The sequence below is a fragment of the Falco rusticolus genome, chromosome 8 (genome assembly GCF_015220075.1).
Source record: "Falco rusticolus isolate bFalRus1 chromosome 8, bFalRus1.pri, whole genome shotgun sequence".
Taxonomy (NCBI): Eukaryota; Metazoa; Chordata; class Aves; order Falconiformes; family Falconidae; genus Falco; species Falco rusticolus.
This window is the reverse complement of record NC_051194.1, coordinates 42815740-42840946: the sequence shown is the minus strand read 5'-3', so window position 1 is coordinate 42840946 and position 25207 is coordinate 42815740. Positions and strand designations below refer to the sequence as shown.

The window sequence follows — 25207 nt, the reverse complement described above, 5'->3', positions numbered from 1 at the left end:
ACTATGCCACTTTTTAAAGTAAGATTGCTATTTTGTCAGCTTAGGCTCCTTACAACTGTGACTTTGATTTCTGGCTTCATTCACCCCTTGCTTCATCTTGCAGCAAAATTGGAACCTTACATTTGTGTGTTTTTAAACATTGACCTGCCTTAAAACTTTTTGAATTGGGCCATTACTGCAAAAATTACATGTTTTTATCTCTGCTAAAACTTGGTTTGCTAATTGTTACATGCTGTTGCTTAACAGAGGAGCTAAGACAGTGGTCTGTCTTGTTCTGAAGTATGGTGTTTTTTAAAGTAAGCCTGTTCATGCAGGCTTTATTCTGGAAAACGGCAGCTTTCTAAGTGTTCATACTCGAAATTTGCCTTACTTGAATTTTGTGCTATGAAAGGGTGACCATGGGCAGTGCGTTGCCTTGGGTGGCGCCGAACTCGCTACAGCTTCCAAAGGTATAAGGAAGGATTTCAACACGCTAAAAATAGCAGGACATATTCATTGTGATTAATTCCGGTCAAAATATTCATTAAGCGTTCCTGGGGAAGGTGAATTCAGTTATAATAGTGGTATGAACATTTTTGTCACTGCTGTAGAATCAGCACCACGCGTTTGCTGAGCCCTGTAACTGCCTGCGGGTCAGCTCCTGCCCGGGCGCCCTCGGAGCGCTGTGATTGCGCTGCATTTGTGTGGAAGGAGGAAGACTCTGCTGTGTTCAGGGAAGCTGGGAGCAAACCTGTATGCCGGTAACTATTTTCTGCCCGCCATTAAAGCGTGCTTGCCTAGAAAAGTGGTTCTGCTAGGGTGCGCCGGGGTTAGCCGGGCCGGGCCGGGGGCGCGGTGTCCTGCCGTGGCTCTCAGACCGTGATCTCACGGCGCAGGGATGTTGCGGTCAGGCTGCCGGCACCGTGCGCTGGGCGCGCTCGGTCCCCCGCGGCGCAGAGGCCGTAACACCCGGGGGTGCCGCAGGACGAACCGCGGCCCGGCCCGGCCCGGCCCGGCTGCGCGCGGGGTGCGGCTGCCCCGAAACGCCGTTTTCTTGCGGGCGCGGCGGGCGCAGGGGCCGTGCTGAGGCCTCCTGTCCCCCGCCGGGGGCCCTCGCTCCCCGGGGCGGCGGGCGCGCGTTCCCCCCCCGCGCGCACCTGGGCGCCAGGTGAGGGCGGAGCGGGGCGCCAGGTGAGGGCGGGGCGCAGGCGCAGGCCCCCCCCCCGCCCGCGCGCACCTGGCGGCCGCCGAGCGGAAGCCGCGGCAGCCCGCCCGGCTGCAGCCTCCTCGCGCCGTGGGCGGCCTCGCGGCCGGGGCGGGACGCGGAGGGCGCCGCGTTCTCCCGTCCCCGCAGCCGCTCGCACGGGCGGCGCCTTCGCCTCCCTCCCGCCGGACGAGGTGAGTGGGGGAGCCGCCGCGCTGGGGGGAGCCCGCTGGCCTGACGCCCCGCTCGGCGGGGGGCCGCGGCCGGCGGCGGGGCAGCGCCCGGGGCCGCTTCTCCGTTCGCCGCCGGCTGCGCGGGTGCGCCCGGCGCGGGGCGCAGCCGGGCGGGCGGGAGTCGGGGGGGGGCGGCGGGAAGGTGCCGTGGCAGCCGCCAGGCTGGGGCCTGCTGCAGGGTCCCCCTCGGCCGCCCCTTCGCACGCGCACGCACACTCAGCCGCGCGCGCCCCCCGCCCCGCGCGCGGCCCCCGCGCTGCCCCCAGCGCAGCCGGCCCGGGGGGCCCGGGACATCCCGGCACTGCGCGCCCCGCTCGGGGCAAACGTGGAACGGGGCGAGGAGCCGCGGCCCCGGGGAAGGGCGCTGCTGCCCGGCAGCTGGGCAAACAGGTCTCCGGGAAGCGCTGGCCACCAGCCGGATGCGCTGGCCAAACCCGGCGTGTTGACCGAGGGAGTTGTCCCTTGCCACGTACGGAGCCGCCCAGGCATTTGCCCGCGGTACCGCGCTGATGTGATAGCAGCGGGGCGGCGACAGTTTGATCGGGTGTGTTGCCAGCTTCCTCCGGGAGGTTTCAGCCTCTATCAGGTGCTTTTAAATTGCCAGATTAACAAACTGCCGGAGAAATGCGACAGCCTTCTACGCAGCAGGTGACAGTGCTTATGAATATTTTCTTGGCTCTGGAGAGCTGACTGGAAAAAGGAATTGTAGCATAGGTAACCTTAGTGTCACAGATTTATTTCTTTAATTTCGTGTAAAATATGCTTGTACAAAGAAGAACTTATTAATACATGGGTGTTTTATTAAATAAAAAAATCTTACCAGAAATACAAATTTTATGCATGTATTTCTGTAGCGTTTTACACGTTAGTCTTCTGTACAAAACAACGTCTTCTGTTTAACAAATTATAAATTACGGTAATCAGTTCAGTCGTGAGTAAAGGCAGTGTCGTGCTGCTGTGCTGAGTGGCAGAGTTAGACTGAGCAACTGAACAGCCAGCTATGGCTTTGGGTTTCTTTTTTTAACTAGGTTTTCCCAGTGGCCTGGTCAGTTTGGCATCTGCTACTCTCATCTCAAGGCTTCTCAATAACGTAGCAAAGTAAAAATTAAGTTAGTTATAGAGAGCCCAAATTGCTGTTTTTGTTGCGCTGTGGGAAGCAGCAGCAGACCATTTTCCTCCTCGTAACCGCTACTGCCATTTAACTTTGCCGCTTTTTTGGGGCTGGGGTAATACCAGCAGTAGCCTGGATGTCTTGACTTCTGTCAAAACAGGGAAAAGGTATAATTGTTCTCTGTGACGTTTCCCCAGAGTCTGTGGTTCTAGGTGACAAATTCAGACGTTTCTTTTTGTTTTGTATAAAGTTGTTGCCTGGTCTGTCCTTTCCAAGAGCTGATCCCCAGTGCAGGGCTCCCCCTTTCTGTGGAATTAACGTAGAGAATCCTGCTGAGGGTATCAGTTGCTGACCAGGTTCTTGGTGGCACTAGTGAGTCTCTACTTCTAATCTGCTCGTTTCTGTGCTTATCTTCTAGATGAACTGAAAGCACCCCAAGTTTCTAGACCACAAGGGGCTACATTTTGGCCACTCCTGTAAAGCACGATTTTACTCGCTTGTTGTCTGTCTTGCCGCTGTCTGATATTTTTTCCTGAGATTCACTGGTATCATGTGCCATAGGAAATAGCGCTGCTTACAAAGAGAAGTCATGTTGCAAAACTACTGGTGGTGACTTAGTAATTAAATTCTTAGGTCAAATGATTATTTGTTGTTAGGTAACATTATTCAGCACTGAATTGTAGCTGGAAAAGAACCAGTCAAGTTGGGGGGAGGAAGAAAGCGAAGACACAGTGAAGACACCTCATGGAGATTCTGATAAAGATTAGTTTAGCAGTCACTGACTCAATAAACTTCAGGAAATCTCAAAAAATCCATAAGGAGACTTTTGATGCTTTACACTTCTTATTTGAACAAAAGTTCAAGGCCAGTTAGGGTGTAAAACTGTGATTTCAAGCCTCGCTCTTAATATTCAGATGCTTTTGTTATCTTAGAAACATTACTACAATCAGGAAAACAAAACAAAAAATTCCCTTGATTATGATTCAGAGATTGTTTTCTGGTGCTTCAGTGAAAATCAGACACTAAATCTTCTATGTTAAAACAGTGCTTTACAGCTGCTATGGTGCTCACTTGTCATCATGGTATTTTTAGGGACAGTCTAAAATGATTTTAATGGAGGCCCAAGTCAGTCTGGCCAAGAAAAAAAGGAAGCTGCAGAGCTGAGTGAAATTTAAATTTGAGTTCATGCATGTTTATAGTCCCAGGACTGTAAAAATAAGCCATAAATAGTTTCTATAATATATGGTTACTGTATGCCTTTCATATGCTATCTGTTGTCACAGGAAAGTATGTTTCTGCCTGTCAAGCACAGTGAATAGCTGTAGAAAAATAGCAGTTGTGCTCATTTTGAAAGAATTTTTGGAAGCACTTCCGTTAAGAATACATAGAAGGAGTATTTGGGGGGTTTTGTATTTATTTTTTTTTAATATCAAAGAAACTGCAGAAGAAGATTGGTTACAAAGTTATATTCTAGCTAAGGGTTCTGGGTTGCTGCTGCTGCTCTGAATTTCTTCAGCTTGCTGTGTTAACGTCCAGTTACAGCTTCTGAATTTTCTGTAATAATCACTGGGCAGTTTATGTCCAGTCTTTGCTAGAATGATCTGTGTTCCTAAAACTAAGACTCAGGAACTGAATATGTTCCGTATTCCTCTTGTAACTTACTTTTTTCAGTAGAACCACATTTCCACTGGCTGAGCTTCAAAGAATGTACCCAGAGGAACAGTATCTGGGGTTTGTGAATCTGTATTTCTTTTAGTTGCGTGCGCCCTATCTAGAAGTGTATTCAGTAGGAATTCTTTAGTGGAACAGATAGGCAAGTATCTTCTGTTGCAAGTGTAGAGATAGAAACTGGTCAGCTGATTCTCTTTCTCCTTTTCACGTGAAGCCTTAATCTTCAACTTCTATATGCTTCATTTTATGATTTGTTCCTTTATTTAAACTAAGGGCTAATATTCCTGTAAAAAGAAGCATAGTTTGGTAAACTTACACAACTGTTTGTTTTCCCCAAATTCTGAAGTGCTTTTGAATGTTTTTGATTTATGGAGAGCCTTTGTAGTCCATATTCATTTAAACCTGTATGAAAAGTTCAGGACAAATTAGGTGTTTCTTAGTCTGTCACAGGAGGTGGTAGTGTGAGTGTATGTTCTTCTGGGACGTATCTCTAGGAAGTGGAATTTGTTCAGTGATTTATTATTTTTTTTGCTGGTAGAAAAAAAGTGCATGGTGGTAGAAGACGAGAACATCACTGACCAAACTGATTATTTCAGTAGCTAATGTTTTATTAACTTTTACATTCATGCAAAGGAAACAAAATGAATTTTATGTTCAGAAATGCCAGTGGTGAAAGTAGACTTCTTACAGGTAAATTATTCCAATGCATGTAATCGTGCATCTTTGGAAGATGTTTGGTAACTTGGTGAGAACAGTTGATTATGAGTGTGAGGTCTTTTTTTTTTCTCCTAAAGAATTTGTTCAGTGTTTCTGTTCACACCCACTTTCTGATCAAGGTGACATTACAGTCTTGATGGAGGGATTGTATGCTTAGATAGTAAGAAATAATAAGACAAGCTTTTTAATGAAGCTGTTCTTCTGGAGTTACAGAAGGAGTTAAATCAAGGGTGGAGCAAAATTGTGTAGTTAAATAGTTGTGATTAGAATAATTCTGAAGTGTTTTTTCCCTATTTTTATCTTTTTTAGGTTTTTTCCTTAACTTTATTTAGTATTTTTTGCTTAGTATTTTGTATTTTTAATTTTTTTTATATTCCATAGGCAACACTCTCAGGAAACATTAGGACCCTGTTTAGAAGTCAGATATAAGAAAAATAGATTATAAAACAGTTTTATTAAAAAAAAAAAAATGAGGTCAAGTATATTGTTGATACTAACCCCAATACGTTTCTCCTCACTGGCATGGTCTGAAAGAATTTATGAAGATTTGGGTTATCTTGACACTATTTTGTTTTTTTTAAATTATTGTCTATGGTGGTGTTCAGACCAAGCTAACAAAAAGTCAGTTTTCTGCATATTGGCTACTGTAGTGAGGCTTTCTTGTAAGCCGGAGTTTTTGCAGACAGTGACATCAGAGTTAGTGGGTGGCATAATGTAATATAGGCTGTGTATTGAATTCACACACCACCCATGTGATGTGGTTTGAAGCAGTGTGGCAGCTGCTTTTTGGCACTTCTAGAATATTTTTGTAGTACATATTGGTTTTCTGGTTATTTTCTTCTTTAAAGAAAAAATTCCTGAAATCCAACTTCTGATGTTTAGGGCTAATTATTTTGAAGTGCTGTAAGAATCCACAGTGCTGTTAGTGAAAATAATACTAATGAATAGAAGATTAAACACTTCGCTAAACAGTCACCTCGGGGAGTTTAATCATGCCACATATTTCTTCAGCATGTCCTGGAGGATGGAACAGTAGCTTGGTCTGTGCTTACTCACATTGCTATGCCATAAAAACATGTAAAGCATTTGTGGGGAATAAAGATTGTATTTCTGACTACAAAATTATCCTGGTAAAAATCCTAAGGAAGATACAGCTTTCAGGGCAGAAGTTCTTTGGACAATGCAGTCTGTGTTCTGGAAACTGCTACTATTTTATGTGACAAAGAGCTCTTCTCTTATTGTAAACAATAACCCTGTCAGACATTCTGTCAATAAAACTACACTTGGCATTTGTCTAGATTGAAGTTTGCTGTATGCTTGTGGCAAACAAGCCTGTGTTTGTCCACTTCACCTTTGCTGCACATACTATCTCGAGGCTATCACTCGATCCTTTCTTTAGAAAAGAAACATCACTTGCCCCCGTTTCTGTGCACAGTATGCTGCCACGTATGCTGCTGCTGTGTACTAATCCACATTGAAAGGGTTAAGTTATGTTGCTCTGTTGCACAACCCACTTAACTCAGGTGAGTTGCCTTTTCATTTCTAGGGACAGACCTGTGTGTTAGGGCAGACGGCTGGAGTTGCACCTGAGCAGCCAAGACAGATGTACCCAATACAAGGAAATAGGTTGTCAAAGAGAAGTCAAAGTATATGAAGAAAAAAGTTAATATAGTTACATCGAAAAACAAATCTGAATAAATGGCTCTATGTTCTTGGTTGGTCATTAGGTCTGCTTGTTATAGCCTGTAATGACTTACTTTTCTGAAGGCAGATGTATGTAAAACAAGGGTAGTACAAGAAATATTTGGAATGCATTTTAGATTTTGGTTATTTTGATATACAGATATCTTGACTGTTGTGTTGCTCGTGGGTATTCTAAGCATTTGTATATACTCAATTTGTGCAGGAAACAATCCCAAATGAAGATACTAGTGGTTTAGTTTAAGTTTTTGGTAAAATGTACATACGTACTTTTGATGTTTTGTGAAGAGTAGGGGTTAGTGTGTCAGCATCAAAGCCAGCAGCAGCAGATGTCTGAAGTGTATGCTAAAAATCTGTGGAAGAAATCTTTGGCATCTTCTAGTTCATTTTTCTTTTTTGTTGCTGGAGACAAGCCAAAGTTCATGTAGTGAACAAAACTAGAAAAAATTGTGACGTAGTGAGAGTAGCATAAGTAAATATTGTTGTGTTAATTGAAATGACAATCTAAGTCTCAAAGTAATTGTTAGTTAAAAGATTTCTCTGATACTAAGGCAGATAACAGATATGTAGCCATACCATGTAATTTTTCTACCCTTTGAGTAGTCTGATGCCAGCTCATTAAAAAAAAACGAAGAAACATTTGTAAACAGTTGACTCAAATACTGATTGAGTTCTCAAATTTAAGCATAATTTCAGTGTAAAACTGTCAATGTTACTACATAGAATTAACTTTAACCTCTCTTCTCTTGACACATCTTACACCATCATGTTCATTAAAGCTTAACCTTTCTCTTGGTGTGGACAAATTTAAGTCTCTTTACAAAGACGAAGAAGCCTAAGAAGTTGGAGAACATTGTTGCATGTGTAGTGATATAAAAGAAATTTGACGACAGCAGTGTTTGGAAACAAACCAACTAGCCCACCAGTGCTATTGCCCCCCTCCCCAGGTGTTTGCCTTATTGACTATGCCTAATGACTGCTTGGAGATGGAGAAGTTGCCAGACCTCTCTTACAATATTAAGTACCTCAAATATAAAAAAAAAAAAAATATGGTTTTTTTTTTTTTTTCAGGTTGAGGAAGATATATTTATATTGCTCATTGATTCCTAGGCTTTAATATTTACTAATATCATATGTGCTTGTGCATGGTGCACTGAGAAACAGTAATGTGATTTTCTTTTTTACGGTGTTACAAAAACATTCCTGGTTAACCGGTTGCAGAGGCTGTAGACTCAGGCAGAGCCCTCGCAGATGAAGCAAGGGTAGTTTTACAAGTTACAGTCATCTTGCTGGGTGCTGATCTGTACGTGTGCTTAGTGTTTTCGGGGCAAGATTGGGGGGTGGGGATGACTGCAGGGGAAACCTGTGTGAGAAGAGACAGGGGGTTACCCCCATGCTGGACACACACAGTCAGTTCCAGCCAGCTCTAAAATGGTCCCACGGCTGGCCAAAGCTGAGCCACCCATTGTAGCAAGTGGTACCTCTGTAATAAGGTATTTAGGAAAGGATAAAAAAGTGCTGTACAGCAGCTGTGAGAGAAACAACCTGCGGACACCAAGGTGACACCAAATGAAGGAGAGGAGCTCTGCTAGGCACGCAGCAGATATTCCCCTGCAGCCCATGGAGAAGACTATGGTGAAGCAGGTTGTCCTGCTGCAGCCCATGGAGAAGACCATAGTGACAAGATGTTTCTCTGCAGCCCATGGAGGGCCATGCTGGAGCAGATACCCACACTGCAGACCATGCAGGAGCAGGTGGATATGCCCTGGAGGAAGCTGCAGCCCATGGAGAGCCCATGCAGGAGCAAGATCCTGGCAGGAACTGCAACCCACGGATGACCCATGCTGGAGCAGTTTTTGCTGAAGTACTGTACCCCACAGAGAGGACCCATATTGGACCAGGGGAGAAACATGAAGAGGCAGGAGTGGCAGAGGTGAAGTGTTAAGGGATGAAGTCATTCTCCATCTCCTCTATACCACTTGGGAGAAAGGAGGTAAAAGAGTTGGGAATGAAGGGGTGAAGTTGAGCCAGGGAGTGGTGATTTTAGTTTTGTCTTTCTTTCTCACTATCTTACTCTATTTTTATTTGGCAATAAATTAGATTCATCATCCTCGAGTCTGTTTTCCCCACAACAGTAACTGGTAAGTGATCACGCTGTCCTTGTCTCAATCCATGTGCGTTTCCATCTTACTTTCTCCATTGCTATGTTGAGGAGGGGACATGAGAGAGTGGCTGGGTGAGTGTCTGGCAGCCAGCCATGATCAACACACCAGACATTGTGAGAAAACAAGGCTTTTTTTAATCTGACAGTTTGTTAAATTGGTTGCAATCCTTTCACCAGGAAAGAAAGTTTTTATTCTTAGTGTTGCAGTGTATAGGTATCCATACTGTAGAACGTTTTTTTCAGCACTAAAGAAAAATGGGAAAATAATGTGTGAGACAGAAGTGAACTGTATTTTCTTTATGGATGTTCTTGGAAATTTTGTGAGCCTTGTGAACACATTCTTGGTACCTTTTAGTATCCATATAGCCATGCTGTAATGAGCTTCCCTTTGCATCCTTATAACAATAGCTCAGTGGTAAAACTACTGTGGTTTGAATGTATGGGTTTATTAAAAAAGCTGACATAAGCTTTGAAATAAACTATAATGTGAAGACGTCGGGATTCTTAACTTATCCTGCAGATTCTTGAAGGAAACCAGGTGAGTTTTTTTTCCTGTATTCTGTAAGTTATATCTCTTCCTGAGTATATGTTATTCCAATTAAGGAATACAGAATTTATTTGTATTTCAAAGGATGAAATAGAAAAGTAGGTTTTTGGTTGGGAATTAATTGTGCTTTTATCTAAATGCTGCTTATTTCTTTCTTCAGTTCACATAAATATAACTTCCACAAAAATAAAGCTGTGCTTTGAATTTAGGCTGGTTGCTATTTTTCCTGTTCTTGTAAACTGCCAATTTTGCAGACAGAATTTAATTCAAATCGCTTGGATTCTGATAGTCCTTAAATGTTTTTCATAGTTCCTCATCTCTGAAAGCCACTGAATAATTGGTTGTCTGTGAAAAAAATAGTGGCAGAGTTCCTGAAAGAGGAGAGCTCTTTGACATGTTCTCTTGATGAGTTGCAGCAGCACATGCCAGAAAATGCAGTACAAGTGAATGAAATAATATACAGAATGATTATTTGATCCTCAGGCTAAATTAACCTATTCCAAATTACCTGTATTAAGGCCGAATTGAACGTGTATACTAGATTACTAAACTAAAAGTTTCCCACTTGAAGTCTGATTACTTGTTTTATTTTTTTTCAAATATTGGAAATTGCAGAGTTCTTGAAATAAGTTGGTTGAGAAGTCCTTTTTGTCTTTATAGTTTGCTTTTTATGTGGATCTTTCTTACGTGTAACTTGAACTTACCATATTGATTCCATGTTTTCCTTCTATCCCATCATTGAACTGAAATTCCCTACCTCTGTAAGACTTAACACTTTCCTTTAATTTTAAACAACTTAATTTTAAAGATTTGGCAGAAAATTAACGTGAGGTAGTGGCATTGTGTCGAAATAGTGTTTTATTCTTAGTGGTATGCCTGCCTTCCGGTTCTTCTATTTGAAGTATATTAAAAAAACTTCAAGCAAATGTGAAACAAAAACCAGGGGAAGTACATCTTTGGTATCTTATGGATAGGTTTGATATATCTGTATGTGAAGGACTCATAATGTTTGACAGTTGGGTGTTGTGATCTAATTCCTGCCCATTAACTTCTTGTGGTTTTACATCGTTGAATATACTAGATGTTTAAACTAATACTTTTTGTTTTCATTTACAGGTACTATAATTTCAAGAAATGCTGTGACCTATTGAAGAACATAATTTACAGAAACTCTTGTTTTGTGATAATTTTTTAAAACTAAAATGGCTTTGAAAAAAACACCTAAACTATTCAAGAAATTATTTTTTCACTGGAAACTTTGGAAGTTTAGCATTATTGTGTTTGTCTTTCTGATATTTTTATTTTTATTACAAAGAGAAGTGGGTATTCAAGACTTTAAAGATGAGGGGATTGAGCCAGTTGTTGGAAAGAAAAGTCATGTATTAGGTCTTGTGTTAAATGCTATGAACAATATCAAAGGTGCGAAGCCAAAAATGCAGATAAAAGCACCTGTTAGACAAACCAAGATTCCTGGAGAGAGACACTGTTTGCCAGGACACTATACTGCAGTGGAACTAAAACCCTTTCTGGATCGACCCTTTCAAGATCCTAATGCTCCTGGAGCTTCTGGTAAAGGATTTAAAACCATCAATTTAAATTCAGAAGAACAGAAAGAAAAACAGCACGGAGAAGAAAAACATTGTTTTAATGCATTTGCAAGTGATAGGATTTCTTTACACCGAGATCTTGGACCAGATACTCGACCTCCTGAGTATGTTGAAATGTGTATGTCCTGATAGTTACAAATCTGTTGGAAATGCAGACTGCAAAGGGATTTCGCTTCAGCATTACATGGTAGTTTAGGAAAGCCTCCTAGCTATACATAATGATTGGCTGTACATAATGATCCACAGTGCCAAAGCCAAGAACGTTTAGAAAGGCTCACTTCTTTCATGGTTTTGAATTCAAAGTAACCATATTTAAATAAGGTTTTCTTGTTTTGCCTTTAAGCTACAATTTCTGAGTGACTTTCTGGAAGCCTGCTAAGTTTTACTTAGAAGAAAACTAAAAATGTGGTTTAAAATTTTCCCGATTTAAACAACCACCCACCCCCTTTTTTGTTGTTGTTTTTGTTTTTTTAGTATTCAGTGTTAATAAAACCACCAGCATAATTTAATAAATTAGGAATTGTAAACTGTTGAACAAGGCAACGGAACAGCTCAGCAATCTTGTATTGAAAAGACTGTATTGACTTGTATTGAAGGCTGTAGGACATGGATAGAGTGGGGGTTTGGTTATGAGCAGTCTCTCACTGTCAGATTGTATGTTCTCAGCTCTGTGCCACAAGTGACTAATCTTACTGAGCTGCTGCTGGCAGGATGAGCATCACATTACATGTGGCGTAACCTTTGCTAGAGCCTAACTGGTGAGTTTTCACCTGTGCATTTTGTGAGGCAACACCTGTGATAATTACCCTGGGGATCTTCTAGTCTCTAAAGTTGACCTTTAAAGTCTCTGGCTCTGTTCAGAATACCTCAGTCTTGAAAAACTGTGGGTTAAAAATTGTTTCCCTCGAATGGGATATGCTGTCCTAGGGATTATATGGTATTTCTACAGAATTTTTAAGTTCTGAATTAATATGTTCCTTTTTTTCCTTCTAATAAATATGACTCTCTGTATTTTGAGGTTTTAACAGTAATGGTGACTTAGTCTGATTTTGCAGCTCAGTATCTGCAGCTGTCAATAACATTTTTTTTCTGAAGAAGACCTGAGTGCTATATGAAATGTACTCAAATGTTTGTGAGACAGAAGCAGAATTGAGTCAGTTGTAAGTGAAATTCTTGTTCACCATATTTTTAAAAAAATATTTTGTACAATTGGAGCACCTGCCTTTGCACTCCAAAACTGGGATAGAAAGTGGAAAAGCTGAAATATTTATGTCCATACTTACAAAGCTTTGTACTAGAAAGAATTTCTTTTAAGAGTCTGAGTCAAAAATTTTTGTCCCTTTTGTAATATTTGACACTTTCTAATCTGTAGATGTATTGAACAAAAGTTTAAGCGTTGCCCGCCGTTGCCAACCACAAGTGTTATAATAGTTTTTCATAATGAAGCCTGGTCCACTCTGCTCAGAACTGTTCACAGTGTGATGTATACATCTCCTGCAATACTGCTAAAGGAAATTATTTTGGTGGACGATGCCAGTGTAGATGGTAAGTCTACCATCTAGTCCCATCTTTCTAGTCCCTCTCTTCCCCGCCCCCCAATAATTTCTCATGTTAGGATTGCAGATAAATTGATTAAAAGAGGGTATCTCTTTATTACCATTAATACTTATAATGGTATTCTAAGTAGGTTTGTTCCTTTCTTTTTCTATAAAATAGTTCTCCTGCATCTTTTTTTCATAAGGTAGTCAAATATGAAATTCCTTTCCTCTGGAAAGGTTTCAAGCCCCATTTCTGATTATTCTAATTCTAGTGCTGCTTAAGCTGCCTAACTGGTTGCATGACAAGTAGCTCTGTAATTTGTGCTTCAAATCAATTACAATTTATAGAACAAAGTATCCAAGAATAAATCGGCCAATGTTTGACACAATTTGCATGTTATCATAGTGATTGTCTTTATGTAAATTAATTTCATTAAAATGAAGGGCGATGTCTTTCCTAGAAAGTAAAATTATTTAATGGAAAAATAATCTTCAATACCCAAGCTAGTGCTATAAATAATTGAATGTGTTCTGAGCGTGATCAGGAATGCAAGTTCAAAAAACTTGATATGCTGAACTTTAGATGAACATGCCTATACATACGTTCTAATATTAATGTATTTACACTTCTTGCAAGTCTGTATTTAGCATACTGACACACTTGGATGTGAAGTATGTTCAGTAGTACAGTTTAATTCTAAGGATGGGCTGAGGAAGGAAGATGATGTGGGAAGTTTAATGAGGGATGTGGGGTTGTTTGTCAAATTTTGCACATTTTTAAATAGCTTTTTATGTGGCTTCTCTTGCTGTTGTATGTATTGTAGCCCTTGAAAACTGTAAAATGTGTCATAAGGGAGAAATTTGCATGTGCTGCAGATAACTTGTATAAGTAGATATGTGATCCATTTGCTCTGAAAATGGATTTTGAATTTGTATTCTAGGTGTTAATACTGCAGAAGAGCACATGTCCTTTCTTGTTTAGAATATTCTTGGTATTTGATCTCCTATTCTTTGCCAGCTCTCTTCCTATGGTCCCACCTCCAACAAAACTCAACCCCTAAAATTAACGTTCAATGGCTGGGGATTGTTTACCACTTTGACATTGAGGTCATTCCTGGAATTAGTGTGAATTGTTTATCTGCTTAGTTTAATAATGTAAATTTTTAGGCAGTAGCATGTATATACACTAAATATCCTGAAACTTATTTATTTTTCTAGAATATTTGCATGATAAACTAGATGAATATGTGAAACAATTTCGAATAGTTAAAGTAGTCCGTCAAAAGGAAAGAAAAGGTCTAATCACAGCACGATTGTTGGGAGCTTCAGTAGCAACAGGAGAGACCCTTACCTTTCTGGATGCTCATTGTAAGTGTAACCTGTAACTGTGCCAAGTGTGGTTTATAATGCTGTTGTCTTTGATTTAACATTGCAGATTTTTTTATGAATTATGAACATTAACAATGTATCATCTTACCTATTGCTATTTTATATTATTGAAAGTATAATTAGCAATGCTACTTAAAAGCAGCGCATATTGGCTTGCTGTGGGTGTGTTAAAATACTCCCTGTGTTACTAGTTTATTGCCAAGTAAAAATTCAGAACTTGTTCCCATTTCTCCATAGGTGAATGCTTTTACGGCTGGTTAGAGCCGTTATTGGCAAGAATAGCTGAGAACCCTGTTGCTGTTGTAAGCCCTGATATTGCTTCTATAGATCTCAATACTTTTGAATTCAATAAACCATCTCCTTACGTGCATAGCCACAACAGAGGAAATTTTGATTGGAGTTTGTCATTTGGATGGGAATCTATTCCTGAAGATGAAAATAAAAGAAGAAAAGATGAAACCTATCCCATTAGGTAAATATAACTTGAATAATATTTTAAATCCTTCAGTTTTCATGTTTTTTTGTTATGAACAACAGTTTGTAAATGAGCTAGTTCTTCAGAGAACTGTGATAAGAAGTCCTAACATCTTAGATGGCTTTTGAAATACTTTCTTTAAGGACCATATTGTAAATTTTAAAGCTTCCATAAAAATATAGCCCCCTTAAGAAATTGCTCTGCATTACCTTTTTTCTGTATACACTAGGAACGTAATAAGCAATATCTTGTATTTTTTTCATCAGGAGGGAGCAGGGGAGAGAGAGGTTATAAACTTTCTTTTCAGAGACAGTACCACAAGAGACAGATTCTGTCTCCTTGAAAGGATGGCAACAAAGACTCAGAGCATCAAAATACTAGACTGTTACAGCAGTGCATTTGATGATAATTGTACGTGCTTTGGCCGCAGACACGTTACTGGTCTGGAGGAGTAATAACTTTGCTTGATATCCTCCGTAAAGGGGAAGTATGGTTTTTTCCTGATGCTGTCTTTTATACCAGCAGTCATTAGTCAAACCAGTTGTTAATAGATGACAATTAAATTGTCAAATGAGACTTGATGTGGGCAGATATAATTGCTTGAAGTATTATCTATGTCAGGAAAATGTATCAATGTAATGAAACAGTGACAGATGCATGGAAGCTTTCTAGAACAGTTATACCATGTTTTTATATCTGTATTTAAAACCCCCTACCTATTTGAATCCTGTGTTCCTCAGTAAATTTCTGTTTTTGCAGAACACCTACTTTTGCTGGAGGTCTCTTTTCAATATCAAAAGACTACTTTGAACACATTGGAGGCTATGATGAAGAAATGGAAATATGGGGAGGTGAAAATATAGAAATGTCTTTCAGAGTAAGTTTAGCTACTTCATTAGCAATGGTCTCTATATCTGACAGTGTACATGATTTTTGAGGACAAATGAGTATTAGATCTTGACTCCTCTACTGAATCAGCCAACTAGGACATGGAAAATGAATTACTAATGACCTATGAAATAAAATGCAAATATGCTTCCTGAACTGATTTTTTTTTTTTTTTTAAATGTGTTTAGTGTTGATAGCTGAAATATATGTTTCCAGGATTTACCTGATTAGAAAATTCACTTATGGTATACTTGATATATACACTCTTGCTAGTGGTTTAGAGGTTTTTTTCTGGTGAACAATAACATTACTGAAATTTTTTTTCTACCCCCTTAATTCTAATTGCAGTGCACTTACACACAAAATGTTATTATTAGGTATGGCAATGTGGTGGACAGTTGGAGATCATGCCTTGCTCTGTTGTTGGCCATGTCTTTCGCAGCAAGAGTCCCCATACTTTCCCAAAAGGTACTCAAGTGATCACACGTAATCAAGTCCGCCTTGCAGAAGTGTGGATGGATGAATATAAAGAAATATTTTACCGAAGAAACACAGAGGCAGCAAAAATTGTGAAACAAGTAGGTGGTGGTGGTGGTATTAGAAATCACGCTTGCTGCATTGAAAGTTTTGGTGAGCAAAAGTTATTTATTGACAAAGTATGTAAGGATTCTAGATATTTTAATGAGAAGACAGAGTTCAGTTTGCTTAATGCTGTAGCTCCAACAAACATGAAAAAAATTTAGTGTTTGGGTGGTGATAGTGTTGGTTTGTGTGGCAGGTTTTTTTGATTAGTAGGGGGTTTTGTATGTTCTCTAAAATCCGGGGTTGTTTGCATTGAACAGTTACTGGAACTACCAGAAGCGCATGAGAAAAGCTACTGAGCATAGAAAATGCAAACTAATTTGTTTTTTGGAGTGAGAAGCACAATGCCTCAGTAGTCTCAAGTTGCTTAGCATTTTTACTTAGAAAGCAGCTTTTATTGTTTTTTAGGTGAAGTGCAGAATAAATCTTGTTCAATGCTAGATATCCATCCTCTCTCTATCTGCTTAAAAACATAAGTTCAGGGAATTTGGGTGTTGGTTTATTTATTTTTGTAATTTTTCTGGAACTTTAATCTTTCACCAGCTGGAATTTAAGAGTGTTTTTGAGAAGCTATTTTTTCTTCTTTCATATGATAAATTTGTGTGACTATTGTATCACTAATAGCATTAGCTTTCCTAAGCATGTTTAGCAGCTAACCAACTGAATTTTGTCTGGGATATTCTGCATTGTACTGACTATTAGGCTAATTGTTTAATTAATACAATTAATTATTTTGTTTCACTCTTTAGTGAGGTCAGATAGCGCTATAGCTGTCATCAGTATGGTCTTGTTCATACTTTCCTGCTTCATGGCGCTGTATTAAAACTCTTGGGACTGAGGATACTTCCACTGTGTCCATGTTGCGATGTATTTTTCTTGCATGTGCTTTGAAATGCTGCAGGCTGGATGTCAGTGGTGTTATGGTTACTGCTGTTTGTTTTTCAGTAACATAGTAGTACAGTATTTTTTAAAAAAAAATCAGATTAAGATTAAAACTTGATAATGCTACAGTGCAGAATATCATAGATTTATATGGACAAAATTGATACTAGTAACGTTAGTGTATTTCTCTTCCATCCTTGCTTCCCTTACTCTAACAGAAAACTTTTGGAGACATCTCAAAAAGACTTGACTTAAGGCAGCGTCTGCAGTGTAAAAATTTTACCTGGTATCTCAGAAATGTTTATCCAGAAGCATATGTGCCCGACCTAAATCCTTTGTTTTTTGGATACGTAAGTTTAATTTTTTTCTATAGTCTTCTATAATCCAGGAGGTTTGGTAATGTTTTGTGCTACCTTAGCCAGAGTGTTTACATTTTAACTATCATTAGCTGCTCTAGGGTTTTCTGTCCCTACTCTGGACAAAGAATCTCTTCTGCATACCTTGCTATTTGAATATTTTATAGCGTTGTTAACAGTGATATGAAATTTAAGCAAAGCTTTGTAACTAACAGTAACCTTGCTTAATGGGATCTTACAACCTGCTAAGATAAACAACATTCTGCCTATCACTAACAGTTAAAAATGACACAAAATTACTAAACCAGTGGTGAGAGATTTCCTGAATTATCAAGGTAAATTTAGCTTTCTATAGTAAGAAGTCTGAGAGAATTTTTAGTTCATGCTAATAAGGAAAACTGGGCAGCTGTTTGCTTCTCAGAACTAGGTTTATGATATGGAAAATGTGTGTTCATACGTTATACATATGTTTGGGGGTTTTTTTGAAGACCATTGCATTTCCTTCTGCCAAGTAACTTCTTAGGCACTGTATTGCTAAAACAAACAAAGAAAAATTAAACAACTAATAAGTATTATTTTGAGGTGAATGCGACTGTTTAGCATGTATTTACAAATAAAACTTCCTTCAATCTTGAATACTTTATGTATATCTCTTCAAATTGTAATTTGAATAACAGTAACCTTGCACCCCAGTAGCCTAATAATCCACAGTGTGTGGCTGTAGACAATGATAATGTAGTTACTAGGCTTTTGGTTAGAAAGGATTAACTGAGCCCAGGATTTTTAGGATTGAGCAGAGCAGAAAGTAAAAATGAACTAACAGCTGTAATTCTTGTTAATCCAAAGGTTAGTTTTGTATGCAAGTGAGGCAGTTTAATTTTTTGTTATCCATGCTGAGCTGCTTTTTTTTTTTTTTTCTTTCTGATAACATCCTTCCTTTAGTTAAAAAATACAGGTAATCGCATGTGTCTGGATGTTGGTGAACATAACCATGGTGGCAAACCGTTGATTATGTATTCTTGTCATGGACTTGGAGGAAATCAGGTAAAATATTTGATACCTGATTTGTATGATGTATTCAACTGTAACTGTACCATGTTGGAGCTTTTCATTTATTTTAGAGAAATTTCCCTCTCCCTCTTTTATTTTTTTAATTCCTCTATATATTGTTCAAGGAAAATTTCATACTGCTCTTCATGTTGCATCCTGCTTCTAACATTCTATGTTCAGTACACAGATTCAGATTTTTAACACAATTGCACTGCTTCACTTGATCTCTCCTTTCTGTGCAAAACCCTTCCATCCTACCCTTACTACTTTCTTGTAAATGTTGTCGTCTTAATTCTTCCTTCCCTTATGCTTCCTCCTGTTGCTTCTTTCTCTGCCACCAGGACTCGCACTATCAAGGAAGATGTTGGTGGGAATCCGGCCAATGGGAGACCAAGTGGCCAGGCCTGAGCCACCTTCCTTATCATGCTTGCAGCCTCATAGTGTGAGGTCAAAGTGGTCTATCCTGTACTGGCTAATGCAAGTGAATAATATGACTGAATTTGTCCAAGAATAGCTCTCGGCTGCATAGCTCTTGGAGGCAGCAGTAGGGCTCCGTTTCTTCTACAGTATAATTTGCAATAGATGTCAGATACTGGATCCTTCAGGCACTACTGTAATACTAATAAAAGTAACATCTCCTTCGCTTCCCAGAAATTAACACTTTGCTGTTGCCTTAAAGAGTTACTTAGAATAAAATTTATTAACTGTAGATCCTTAATAACTAAAGGTCAACAAAGACTGAAGAGTTTTTGTTATAGTTGTAATTTTCTTTAAATAAAATCTTCAGTCTTAAAAAGCCATCCATTGATGGCACTGTAGACACATGATCTTATCAGTTGATGCTTTCCTAGGCAATTTTTGTGGGTGATGGAATACTGTCTAGATTAACAACTATCCTGTTATGTTAGTTTATTACAGTATTGAACTTTTTTTTTATTCTGTTGTGGATTAATACTATGTTAGCCTTTTCACATTATCAAAGTCATTAATGTGGGAACGCTGTACCAAGAAATTGTATTAAAAGATCTGCTGTATGCTTCTGTTGTCATTTCTCTCTGAAGTTACCTTGGACTGTACTAAAACTCTGTGCTTTCAAGTGTTGTGCTTTGTTGGTTTTCCTTCTGCCATAAAATAACAGCCTGAATCCCTTTAAATGCCAGCCTTCAGAGAATGTTAATACAGGTTTTGCTGGAAATACTTAAGGCATGTACGTGTTTGCTTACTTCACCCTTCTCATTACAATACTCTGTTTTCAGTTGTTTTATGTTCTTTACTAGACTTCAGTCATGTAGGCTGAGATTTTCCATGCCACCTGTCATCTTCATCCTTGTATCTGAGATGGGAAAAGGGACTGGAAGAGAGAACCTAGTTTTCAGAGTTGTGCATCAATAGTTTATCTTTCTTCCTTTTTTAGAATATTCTTGGGCTGGGAACATGTCCATCTTAATGTCCAAAATCAGTGGAGTTTTAAACCTAGCTTTCAAGCCATATTTTTCAGGGCTTGCAGAGATTTTGCAGTTCAAAAGATAAATCGGAACAGATTAAGTCAGACTAAGAGATTTAGAATAAATTACTGTGTTTGAGAGCTAAGTGACTAAGCAGGTCACTCCTATCAGTACCTGTTTCGGGGAGTAATGGTGGGCGCAGAAACTTAAGAGCGAGATGCCTGTTTGTTCCTTGGTGCTATTCCCATTGAAGCCAAGGCAGTGTGGAGGCAGAAGCTGACCAACTGGACAGATAATTGAAAGTCACAGGGAGCTAAGTGAGCCTAGACTTACTAGTCAAAGGAAAGATATGGTGAAGAAGGCTGACATACAGAACTGAGAAACAGTGGTAGTGAGATGTAATGATAGGAACTCTGCCATTTAATGAGAAAGAAGAGGAAGAGACCAGGATTGTAGGGTAGAGCTAGAGGTATAAAAGGACAACTGCATCTGTAACTGTTAGAATTAAATCCCTGTTAAGACCGGAAATATAGCCTAGAATTCCTGAGCCTTAAGAGCACTCTGCTTTCAGGAATTAATGGTAAAATTCACTTAGAAAATACATTTTTATCTTAGTTTTCTAATGGCTAGCTCACAGGAGACCATAACAGCATCCTATTGTTAGCAGTTATTGTTTAGATCAAGCAGCAAAAGTTGATGTACAGCAGTCAGTATTGATCTGTGACAATTATTTTTTTTGGTTGCTCTAAGAAAAAACAAAATCCAGCAACAAAATTGAATAAATATTTTTTAAAGTTAAGAAATTACAAAAGTTAAGTTGTCCATGCAACTATCTCCACTCTTCTGTTTGTCTTCTTGAATTATATATGATTCCTGGGGGAGCAAGCAATGAGATCCTGCATCATAATGTATATGCTCCAAGTGTCATTTACAATTTATACATTTAAGTACTTTAAATATATTCTATTGCATTAGCATTAAAAAATGCTTTTAGTTTTGTAAATGCTTTTAAAGCATATATGCTAAAAGTCAGGGAAATTATTCTGTAGTCTCAAGTTGTTTGGAAAAAAACCCCTATTTTTTGTATTGGAATTTTGAGGATTTAATTTAGTTTAATATTCTTGTTTGTGTTTGTTTACTGAAATTATTAAAAATTATTTAAATAGTACTTTGAATATTCTGCACGCCATGAAATTCGACATAACATTCAGAAGGAGCTTTGTCTGCATGCTTCTAAAGGACCTGTGCAGCTTCGCGAATGTAACTACAAAGGCCAGAAAACCTTTGCTGTTGGGGAAGAGCAATGGCTGCATCAAAAGGTATTTAGACTGTGCAGTGAATTGGTATTTTTATCAGTCATCTTTTACGAGAGTGGATTTTTGATTTCCAATAACAGAGAAAACCCCAATGAAACAAAACTCTGAAGCCAAAAAGGACTAAGTTTATTTCTGGGAGGAAAATTTAGACAACTTCAGCTTTTCAGTTACCAAATCAAAACTGTGTTTTCACTGTTTTAAATTTAAAGTTACAAAAACAGTTGATACCCCTTAGTGTGTGACTGGGCATCCATCTGGAAGCCAATCCAAATGTTTTGTGTCTTTAAAAATATTTACAGTTTTGAAGAATGGGAGAAATAGCATGCTCATTGTTTGTTCACTTTTTTTTTTTCCCCCCTCCTTTTTCACTCACTTTAGGATCAAACTCTGTACAATGCAGCACTACATATGTGCCTTACAGGAAATGGAGAGCATCCAAGTTTGGCATCCTGTAATCCATCAGACCCCTTCCAGAAGTGGATCTTTGGCCAGAACAATTAAGATTTGATATTTATAGGCCAGGATCATTTTATTAAAAGAAAAGATGTATTCTAAACTGTGATGATATATATATACTGCATTTTTAAGTGATGCATACTTTAAATGCAAAATGTTTAAACAGTTTCCTTTCCCTCTTATTTAAGTTGGATATAAAATACGTTGTCAGAGATTCCCTAGGAGTCTGTTATACCAAAGATGATTGAGATCCCAATGTTTACAATATCTCTGTGATAAGACTTCATATGTTGATCACTGATTCATGGTTCCTCTTAGTCCTTTTTCACCTTGGGGACCATATTTATAGGTTTTCCATATATTGTAAGAACTTCTGAAGAAGACTAGTTTTCTCTGTAGAGTTATGAGACATTATTGTATACAGTCTAAAAACCAAGACACTTTATGTTTATATTTTTGTGCTCAATTGGTTGACTTCATATTTTTTTTTTTAATCATTTACTTTACTCAGTGAAACTTCCTCAGTATTTTTTAAGTTGCTTCACTTGAAAAATTAAATATTTGACCTTCAGGTTAAAGCCAAATAGGCTACCACACTGTGCTCAGCTTCTAGCAAGCCAGTTCTTTTGTAGAAGAAAAAAATAATTCTCACTGAAATATGTATGTATGATTGTTTTAATGCAAAATCACTTTTTTCTGATATTAATCTTTTTTTTAGCCAAAAATTTTTGTATAGGTTTTTTATATTTCATGAAATTTAAACTTTATGACAAAGTTACATTGTAATACATTTCCGAGCTGTGTAACATTAACATTTTTTTCAGCATTTTGTTCGTTATTGCTTTAAATTACATGTTATCTACTAAACCCACTTTTTTTCTAGCTTTTAGTGATTTATGCAACATTTCCCGACATATTTATAATGTGATCTGTACATAATTTCTTGTGTGAACACTTGCACATTGATCTTTATTTTTTCCTTCTTGTTGCTGTTTCCCCTTTTACAAAGTACTGACCTAAGTTTTATCAGTCCAAGCGAGACTGTGGCCTTCCTAAATATTCTGCTAGCTCCTCTCCTGAAATACTGTATTCTTGTAAGCATCCACAAGTATGCTTTGATGGATCATGTAGAGCTATGACTTCATAAATAGACTTCCTTTGATTAAGTTTTTGAAAACCCCAAACAAACAAACTGCTTATTTTACTGGATGCATAGTTGTTAAAAACATTCCAGTTAGTCTTCCATTGCAGTCACCAATCATGCCCGTTTTCTGACTGTGATTATTTCAGGACTTCTTTAATGAAGGCAACTCTTTTGCACAAGAAATGTGCTCTTTACGAACAGAGAGGTACACTTACTTGAAAACGTTTACTTCAGGGTATGAATGTGAGATTAATGGGCATCTCACCCTCAAAGAATCTAAGGTCACATAAAATTGCACTTTATTATGAAATAGAATTTACCTTATTAAAGTTTTGTATTGTGATTTGGAGAAGACTTAATTGGTTTATGCAAATTACAGAAACTTAAAAATAACCTTAAATTTGCCTGTGCTATGATATGGAGGACAATTACTATGAAATTAAAATAATAAACTTCTAGGAAGGGAAGGAAGCAGCAGAATAAAGACAAGGAAAAGACTGTTGTCTAGAAGTGCCAGTATTGTTATTAACTAGGGGTGGGAAACATCAACAGTTAAAAGGTACTTTGCAGCTTGTTGAAAGAATTGTATTGAACATCTACAGTATCTGTTCAAATGGAAGAAAACAGGAGGTGTAATAGCAACCAGCTTAATAATGAACTCTTCAATGATCTGAATCTCAAGAAAGGTGCACATAACAGTGGAAAGTTGAGCAGCAAGATCAAGCCTAGTTAGATGCAGCTAGGCATGGTATTTTAGGAAATGCTTAATATTTCCTTTAAGCACTGTACTTCTAAGAGGAAGGACATTAAGGAAAAAAGTCATGGCTTCCAAAAGGAAAGAAAATTTAAATTTTTCAAGTGAAGACAAAGTATTTGGCTGCATGATCAATTATAAAGCTGAGAATAAATTTAAAGGGGTGGGTATTAAAGATTGAATAGAAAAAATACACTAATATTAAATTTGTCTTTTCGTCCTGGTAAATAAATAATATCGTTACGGACAAATGCTTATTTATCTATAGAGTCTGGTGGATGAATGGATGGTGTTGTGTGGGGTTTTTTTTATTTCTAATGGGGGGAGAGAGCCTGTCTTGGTTAATTTAATGGTATCTGACTAATGAGTTAAACTGAAGACAAGCAAGAAGAAATCCTTTCAGTAGTTCTAAGTCATCCAGAAGACAAGTGAATAAGGAACTTGAGCTAATTTCTTTTTCTGCTTTGATAATCATGCCTTTGAGTCTTGGCTTCAGTAAGACTTTTGGTGACACCTATAAAAATATGCTATGAAGTTAAAACTGTATGATTTAAGATAACTTGCTACAGTGTGGACATAAATTGTTAAAAGGCTGTACTGGGAAGGGTTATTAATACCACTGTGAAACTGGAAGGCTGTATCAAATGGCACTGCACCAGGATCTGCCTGTGCCCTCTGATAGATATTTCCATAATTCAGTCATGGAATGCAAAGTATTCTTATTGCTTTTGCAGATCAAACAAATATTGGAAGGGCAACAAATGTTCTTGACAAACTGGAGAAGGAGTTGAGAAAAAAATAGGATGCAGGTCAATGAGAAAATTATTCAACAATTATGGATATAGGATGGGAGATTACTTAGGTAGCAGCTGTGCTGTGCTGACCCCCAGGTATGAAATGGAAACTGATTGTTCAATGAACTATTCTAGAAGACAAGGTACTTAGGATAACTGTTCAAAAGGACTTGAGTTCTTTTAGTTCCTAGTATGTGTTATACAACAAATGCATTATATTATTTTTGATACCACTAAAGGGTAATTTCTTCATGCAATCTGTTTCACAAACATGTCAGATTGGAATTTGTATATATAAAACATCATATATCTGTTGATTACCAGTTTTTCTTTGTAGAGGTAACATTCCAAACCAGGATAGAATTTAAATTGTGTGGAAGCAAGTAGCAGTGAAAAGGCCAAAACAGTAGTGATGGAGTCCCATCCAGCTGGTGGCCGGTCACAGGTGGTGTTCCCCAGGGCTCAGTACTGGGGCCAGTTCTGTTTAATATCTTCATCAACAATCTGGACAACGGCATCAAGTGCACCCTCAGTAAGTTTGAAAATGACACCTGGCGGGGAGTTAATCTGCTTGAGGGCTGGAAGGCTCTCCAGAGGGATCTGGACAGGCTGGATTGATGGGCTGAGGCCAGTTGCATGAGGTTCAACAGGGAGAAGTGCCGGGTCCTGCACTTGGGTCACAACAACCCCCTGCACCACTGCAGGCTTGGGGAAGAGCGGCTGGAAAGCTGCCTGAACAAAAAGGACCTGGGGGTGCTGGTTGACAGCCGGCTGAACACGAGCCAGCAGTGTGCCCAGGTGGCCAAGAATGCCAACAGCATCCTGGCTTGTATCCAAAACAGTGTGGCCAGCAGGACAAGGGCAGTGACTGTCCCCCAGTGCTCAGTACTGATGGGGTTGCACCTCTAAACCTGTGTTCACTATTGGGTCATGACTTCAAGAGGGACATGGAGGTGCTGGAGCGTGTCCAGAGAAGGGCAGCGAAGCTGGTGAAGGGGCTGGAGCACAGGTCTTATGAGAGGCAGCTGAGGGAACTGGGGCTGTTTAGCCTGGAGAGGAGGTGGCTCAAGGGGGACACCTTATCACTCTCTACAACTGCCTGAAAGGAGGCTGCAAACAGGTGAGGGTCAGTCTCTTCTCCGAAGTAACAAGCAACAGAATGCGGAAACAGCCTCAAGTTGCACCAGGGGAGTTTTAGATTGGA

The 25207-nt window shown here is 38.9% G+C and overlaps 1 protein-coding gene across 2 annotated transcripts; it reads left to right on the top strand.

Annotated features, from left to right (window-relative positions):
* The first annotated feature begins 1247 nt into the window (after positions 1 to 1247).
* Positions 1248 to 23919, top strand: GALNT3 (polypeptide N-acetylgalactosaminyltransferase 3). Of its 2 annotated transcripts, XM_037398336.1 has the most exons (11): positions 1248 to 1377; positions 10444 to 11038; positions 12307 to 12479; positions 13691 to 13840; positions 14099 to 14333; positions 15096 to 15213; positions 15602 to 15802; positions 16907 to 17038; positions 17987 to 18088; positions 20706 to 20858; positions 21234 to 23919. In XM_037398336.1, the coding sequence occupies exons 2-11, from the start codon at positions 10530 to 10532 to the stop codon at positions 21354 to 21356; spliced, it is 1896 nt and encodes a 631-aa protein (XP_037254233.1). In that variant the 5' UTR covers positions 1248 to 1377; positions 10444 to 10529; the 3' UTR covers positions 21357 to 23919. The 2 variants fall into 2 exon arrangements, with proteins under 2 accessions (XP_037254233.1, XP_037254235.1); XM_037398338.1 differs by lacking the exons at positions 20706 to 20858; positions 21234 to 23919 and adding an exon at positions 18436 to 20191.
* Positions 23920 to 25207: the final 1288 nt, after the last annotated feature.

Bases quoted from the DNA above. Each gene is read 5' to 3' on its own strand.
- GALNT3 (XM_037398336.1), top strand. From the start codon at position 10,530: ATGGCTTTGAAAAAAACACCTAAACTATTCAAGAAATTATTTTTTCAC. The intron at 15,214-15,601 runs GTAAGTTTAGCT...TGTTATTATTAG, and splicing joins ATATAGAAATGTCTTTCAGA to GTATGGCAATGTGGTGGACA. The intron at 20,859-21,233 runs GTATTTAGACTG...CACTCACTTTAG, and splicing joins AGCAATGGCTGCATCAAAAG to GATCAAACTCTGTACAATGC.